At 49.2% G+C, this 7,077-nt stretch overlaps 1 protein-coding gene across 1 annotated transcript; it reads left to right on the top strand.

Moving 5' to 3' along the window:
• Nucleotides 1-4,890: 4,890 nt before the first annotated feature.
• Nucleotides 4,891-6,755, top strand: HPDL (4-hydroxyphenylpyruvate dioxygenase like). Its single transcript, XM_055254638.2, has one exon. It carries the CDS (start codon nucleotides 5,196-5,198, stop codon nucleotides 6,309-6,311), a length of 1,116 nt encoding a protein of 371 aa, XP_055110613.1. The 5' UTR covers nucleotides 4,891-5,195; the 3' UTR covers nucleotides 6,312-6,755.
• The last annotated feature ends 322 nt before the right edge of the window (nucleotides 6,756-7,077 follow it).

Here is a 7,077-nt window from a genome sequence, read left to right as displayed (position 1 = left end):
AGTGATTAGGCCTGCTGAATGCTTTATAAAACGCCACTATAACTCTTAGCTGTACAACTTGTCTGCTTTGCAGCTAGGTAAGATCTAGGACACATGGAGTTAAATGCTGGAATAAGTCAGACCCTATCTGCACTTCTGTCTAGGTCCCAGGCTCTACACCTAGTACATAATTAAAATCCCAAACTTACTAACAAAAGTCAAAGTTGCTAAAAGGTAACAGTGTAATATGTATTTAAAACTACTGAAAAAACAGTTTACATATGCTTTTGGTAAAAAGATTATAAGGAGGCATGAGAATGTGGATTTTTACCTAGATTAAAAGATTGAAGAATTGTTTTGAAGGTTTAAGCAAGTTTTGAAAGGTTAATTGTAAAGGAAATTCTATGTGTAAACATTGGCTAAAGTTGAAAGGGTATCATCCAGTTTTTCTGTAAATTGAGCATTAAAATAAAAGCACAATGGGTTTCTCTTAAACCACTAATCTGCTCTTTAACAAAAATTATAGAGGGTTAAAAAGGTTCTATAAAAGTCTTACCTTACGGTCAAACATTAAAATTGGGAAAATGTGTCTACAAGATTTTATTAAAATTAAGTTTAACATTAATAGGCCAGGCGCAGTGGCTCACGCCTGTAATCCCAGCACTTTGGGAGGCCGAGGTAGGCGGATCACCTGAGGTGCAGAGTTCGAGACCAGCTGGACCAACATGGAGAAACTCCGTCTCTACCGAAAATACAAAATTAGCCGGGCATGGTGGAGCATGCCTGTAATCCCAGCTACTCTGGAGGCTGAGGCAGGAGAATGGCTTGAACCCAGGAGGCAGAGGTTGCTGTGAGCCGAGATCGCGCCATTGCACTCCAGCCTGGGCAACAAGAGCAAAACTCCGTCTCAAAAAAAAAAAAAAAAAAAAAGAAGCACACTAATATGAAGATAAAATTTGGCTTATTTGGCATAAACTAATACAGGAAACATTGTCGAATATAAAATGGTGGTTTTAGGGCTATATTTGTATAAATATATTATTGGTATGTGTTCCAAAGTTATGGGAGACTCCTCTAATTCTTATATATCTTAGTGTACATTATCAGTAATAATTATAATTGTTAGGTTAAAATTATTGTGTGCCACAAAGGTAACAGAAATCCTTGTCAATTGTAACTTTATGGCTACCCTAAAACTTTTTGTCATCCATAAGCAATTGTTGTCTTATTTTTGGTCGTCTAGAGACTGAAGTAATAACAGATATCCTTGTCAATTTTGACTTTATGGCTACCCTAAAACTTTTTGTCGTCCATAAACAACTGTTGTCTTGTTTTGGTCCTCTTTAGAAGGTGGTTTTATAATCGGCTGTAAAGCTCTAACAGGTGCTCTTGAATGCAGGTTTCTGATAACTTTGGAGATTATGACATCAGAATGGAGGAAAAATGTTCAGGACTCTTGAAGAGCTAAAATGTTCATTAAGGCCAGGCGCAGTGGCTCATTCCTATAATCCCAGCACTTTGGGAGGCCAAGGTGGGCACATCACCTGAGGTCAGGAGTCCAAACCAGCCTGTCTATCATGGTCAAACCCTGTCTCTACTAAAAATACAAAAAATTAGCCAGGCTTGGTGGTGCACACCTGTACTCCCAGCTACTTGGGAGGCTGAGGCATGAGACTCACTTGAACCGGGGAAGTGGAGGTTGCAGTGAACCTAGATTGCACCACTGCACTCCAGCCTGGGCAACAGAGCGAGACTCGGTCTCAAAAAAATAAAATAAAATAAAATGTTCATTAATATCAAGCAGGACAGAAATTAACTGCATGAACTAAACTAATAGGAGACTGGAGTGATCTTTTCAACGTTTTGCTTAAAATATTGCTAATCCTTTGTTTTGCTTTTCAAAGTCAAACTTTTCTTTTGAGCTATTGACAGCTTTTAACAATTTAATATACTCCCATGAACGAAATTTGGAGCATACTTGTTTCTCTCTACCTGATTTTCTCCAGAATTTGGAAACTATCTGTGAGTATTCTTAAGTTATGGCAGTATAGTTATTTGCGTAAGTGCAATAAGAATCTGTTTTCTTTTGTAACAGGACACAATTGGTGAAACTGGTTATTTTTCCAAGGCTTTGACTGGAATGGTGTGCTTTCCTTTGAGGAATCAAACTTGACTTATGAAGCCAATAAAGCCCTTGGGAAACCGGCCTCATATTTTGTGTGCACAGTCCCTGTGTAGAGTTTCTGATCTGCAGTAAGTAAAGAATGTCACTTTCTAGCAGGCCAGGAACCCCAAGTTATCTAGGAACCTCAAGAGGAGAGGAATTCTCCCAACTCATAGGTATTTGATGGTACAAATCCATGGCTGGGCTTGGCTTTAAAAAGTAATCTCAGATTCCTTCTACGGAACAAGCCAATTTAAAAGGCCTACATAACAAATAATTATTCTTGCTGCACTGTATGCAAAGAATTAAGCTAAGTATAATAAAGCAAACCAGCCGGGCGTGGTGGCTCACGCCTGTAATCCCAGCACTTTGGGAGGCTGATCTCTAGGTAAGGAGATCGAGACCATCCTGGCTAACACAGTGAAACCCCATCTCGGCCGGGCGCGGTGGCTCACGCTTGTAATCCCAGCACTTTGGGAGGCCGAGGCGGGCGGATCACGAGGTCAGGAGATCGAGACCACAGTGAAACCCCGTCTCTACTAAAAATACAAAAAATTAGCTGGGCGTGGTGGCGGGCGCCTGTAGTCCCAGCTACTCGGAGAGGCTGAGGCAGGAGAATGGCGTGAACCCCGGAGGCGGAGCTTGCAGTGAGCCGAGATTGTGCCACTGCACTCCAGCCTGGGCAACAGAGCGAGACTCCGTCTCAAAAAAAAAAAAAAAAAGAAACCCCATCTCTACTAAAAATACAAAAAATTAGCCGGGCGAGGTGGTGGGTGCCTGTAGTCCCAAGCTACTTGGGAGACTGAGGTGGAAGGATTGCTTAAGCCCAGGAGTTGGAGCCTGCAGTGAGCTATGATCATGCCACGGCACTACAGCCTAGGTGACAGAGTGAGACCTCATCTCTAAAAAAACTTTTTTCTTTTCTTTTTTTTTTGAGACAGAGTTTCTCTCTTGTTGCCCAGGCTACAGTGCAATGGCATGATCTTGGCTCACTGCAACCTCTGTCTCCTGGGTTCAAGTGATTCTCCTGCCTCAGCCTCCCGAGTAGCTGGGATTACAGCTAATTTTTTGTATTTTTAGTAGAGATGGGGTTTCGCCATGTTGGCCAGGCTGGTCTTGAACTCCTGACCTCAGGTGATCCACCTGCCTCAGCCTCCCAAAGTGCTGAGATTACAGGTGTGAGCCACTGTGCCCAGCCCTAAAAAACTTTTTAAAATAAATAAATATTAGAACATGTGGGAAAATAAAATTAATTTAAAAAAAACAGTAACTACAATAGCCACAGCTACTATTTACTGAACACTTACTCCACCTCACTTAATCACAACTCTTTGAAGTAGGTACTATTATTTCCATTTTTACAGATGGGCAAATTAAGGCTCAGAGACGTTAAGCAACTTGCCCACACAGGCAGTAAGTGTTGCTGGTGATTCAAACCCAGGTCCATCTGGCTTTTGGAACTCATGTCCTCACATTCACTGGTCTGCAGAGTAGCACCAAGTACCTTTTACCACCCTGACCAGCTCCTGGGTACTGCCCTCCTGCCTCCAGGCCTGAACACCATGACATCCAGCTAGCCCCTGTCCCCTATGACATCCTTCTCCCTCTTGCCAATGAGACCCAATAGATCAGGCTGCCTGACAAAAAAATCTCTTGTGATGCCTTGGACTGTGGCATTCACCCTAAATGCCTCCCTAACAGCATGGCCCATTGCTCCTCTAAGAGTCTGGCTCACATTCTTACTGAGTTTTTGCTTATGCCTTTTGCCCTTCTTGGATGCCCTTCCCTAACCCTTCAAGGGCCACTCAGTTGAAGTTCCAGAAGACTCCAAATTCCACAATCCAGTCATCTCACACAATTCTGGGTTCCAGAGCCAGAAGTGCCCCCACTACAGAAATCTCTGGCTCAATGCCAAGTCAGGAAGCTGCAAAGAGCAAGAAGGGCCTGAGTTCCAGTCCTTAAAGGACGGGGAAGGGGAAGGACAGCCAGGCAGCTGTTCCTTTCAGGTCCCGAACTCTCAGATTTTTCCTCCAAATCTTGCTTGGGACCAGGGGTTAAATGATGTTGACAGAAGTGGGATTGAAGAAAGAGACAGGACTGGTTGAGAGATTGCCCAACACTTTGGGAGGCTGAGGTGGAAAGATGGCTTGAGCCCAGGAGTTTAAGACCAGCTTGGGCAAAATAGCAAGACCTCATCTCTTAAAAAAAAAAAAAAATTATTTTTAATTAGCTGGGTGTGGTGGCGTCCGGCTGTGGTCCCAGCTATTTGTGCGCTGAGGCAGGAAAATCGCCTGAACCCAGGAGCTGGAGGCTGCAGAGAGCTGTGATTGTGCCACTCCAGCCTGGGTGACAGAGTGAGACCCTGTCTCAAAACATAAACGTGTGTGCGTGTGTGTGTGTGTGTGTGTGTATTCCAGGGAACATTAAGACTTAGAGGCAAACTCCAGAACTTAAAGAAAAAACATGAAAGTCCTAAGAAATTCCGTTCTTGTGGAGAGAGAATTCCAACTCTTTCCCTGAACCCGGGCTGAGTCCCTTCGCTGTGAGTTGGGGGGACAAGTGGGAGCCCAGCGCCTGGCGCCGAGTGAAGGCAGCCATTGTGAGTTCCTGGGCTGAGGAAGGGAGGCTCAGTGCCCAAGGATGTGACCGGGCGTGAGGCCCCGGGAAAGAGCAGCGCGGCGACACCGCAGTATCCTAGGCGACAGGTTGTGGGCGAGGGGGTGGGGAGTCAAAGGCGGAGTCACGGGCTCCACCCTCTTTCTCCCGCTTGGCGCGAGCACAGGCTCCGCGTGGTTCTCACAACTAGCAGCTCGGCTCAGTGAGACCCGGTGGTCCAGAGGCTGCTCCTGGCTGGGGTGGCGCTGCAGGGAGAACCGCGAGCTCTCAGGGGTAGGCGGGTGACTTCTTTCCGGAAGAAAGCGAGGAACGCGATCTGCGGGGTGAACTGGACTCCCCAACTCCGGACGATCAGCCCAGGACCGAGAGCCCCGAAGTCCGCAACCACAAGTGAGCGGCCCCAGAAGGACAAGTCTAGGTCTCCGTCCAGAGCGCCATGGCCGCGCCCCCCCTTCGTTTGTGCCACATCGCCTTCCACGTGCCCGCGGGGCAGCCCCTAGCCCGGGACCTGCAGCGCCTCTTCGGCTTCCAGCCCCTGGCTTCGCGGGAGGTGGACGGCTGGCGGCAGCTGGCCCTGCGCAGCGGCGACGCGGTCTTTTTGGTGAATGAGGGCGCAGGCTCTGGAGAGCCGCTCTACGGCCTGAACCCGCGTCACGCAGTGCCCAGCGCCACAAACCTGTGCTTCGACGTGGCGGACGCCTGCGCTGCAACCCGGGAGCTGGCAGCGTTGGGCTGCAGCGTGCCTGTCCCTCCCGTTCGCGTGCGGGACGCGCAGGGTGCCGCCACTTATGCCGTGGTCAGCTCGCCCGCCGGCAACCTCAGCCTGACCTTGCTGGAGCGCGCCGGCTACCGCGGATCCTTCCTACCCGGCTTCAGGCCCGTGTCCTCTGCGCCTGGCCCCGGGTGGGTCAGCCGCGTGGACCACCTGACCTTGGCCTGCACCCCCGGCAGCTCCCCCACACTTTTGCGCTGGTTCCACGACTGCCTGGGCTTTTGCCACTTGCCACTGAGCCCAGGTGAGGATCCCGAGCTGGGCCTTGAAATGACAGCAGGGTTTGGGCTTGGGGGACTGAGGCTTACAGCCCTGCAGGCCCAGCGGGGCAGCATTGTCCCCACTCTCCTGCTGGCTGAGTCCCTGCCGGGGGCGACCACACGACAGGACCAGGTGGAGCAGTTCCTGGCCCGGCACAAGGGGCCAGGCCTGCAGCACGTCGGGCTGTATACTCCTAACATTGTGGAGGCCACTGAGGGGGTGGCGACTGCTGGAGGCCAGTTCCTGGCTCCCCCTGGGGCATACTACCAGCAGCCAGGAAAAGAGAGGCAGATCCGAGCTGCAGGGCACGTGCCTCATCTGCTTGCTCGACAGGGGATCCTGCTAGATGGTGATAAAGGCAAGTTTCTGCTTCAGGTCTTCACCAAGTCCCTTTTTACTGAGGACACTTTCTTCCTGGAGCTGATTCAGAGGCAGGGGGCCACTGGCTTTGGTCAGGGCAACATCAGAGCTCTGTGGCAGTCCATACAGGAGCAAGCTGCCAGGAGCCAGGAAGCTTAAGGATGCCCAGAGCTGGGTGCAGCCAGCTGTCCTGCAGCTCTGGGGAGACCAGCACGGAACTGAGGAACATCGGCAGGAGGCTCAACTAGTGAAAGGCTTTGCCTCCAGGGGGCAGGTGTGACTTCCATCTTGCCTGCCAGAAGCCATGTCTCTCACTGGGCTCCAAAGAGGTGGGATTTTTTAAAACTAAAATATTTCTTATATACAGTCTATAATAAATATGTAAGATACAAAGAACAATAATAGAATTACACACTAGGAAATAGAACATAACCAGTACTTTCGAGTCCTCCTTGTGTCCCGCTGTGATTCTATTTCCTCCCACCCACTCCTCAAATCCTGTCATTATTAGCCCTTTGCTTTTCTGTATTGTTTCACTCTGTATGTAACATAACCCTAAATAAATGATTTCGTATTTGAGGTAGGAATTTAAAACAGAACAAATCTTCTCCTGTGCTTCCTCTCCCCCTAGGGAGCGACCACTGCAGGTGGGGAGGGGCTGGGTGAGAGTTAAGCCCAACTACCTGCTCCGGAGTGATGCCACCGCTCCAATCAGAGCTGATGCGAGACCTAGACGGAGGGTGTTGGGTGTCAGCCACTGGCAGGTTCTCCCTGTAGCTGCCTTGCCTTTCTCCTGGGGGATGGAGAACAGATCAGTCTGGACAGAACACCCCCCCCAACCCCATCTGCCCAGGGCTGGCTGGGAGTTCAGCCAGAGGAAGTCAGGACCAAGCAGAACATCAACACTTTTCTGGGTCCCTCCCTC

The sequence above is a fragment of the Symphalangus syndactylus genome, chromosome 12 (genome assembly GCF_028878055.3).
Source record: "Symphalangus syndactylus isolate Jambi chromosome 12, NHGRI_mSymSyn1-v2.1_pri, whole genome shotgun sequence".
In the NCBI taxonomy this organism is placed as follows: Eukaryota; Metazoa; Chordata; class Mammalia; order Primates; family Hylobatidae; genus Symphalangus; species Symphalangus syndactylus.
Note: the sequence above shows the minus strand (reverse complement) of the source record. Positions and strands in the feature narration are given on the sequence as shown.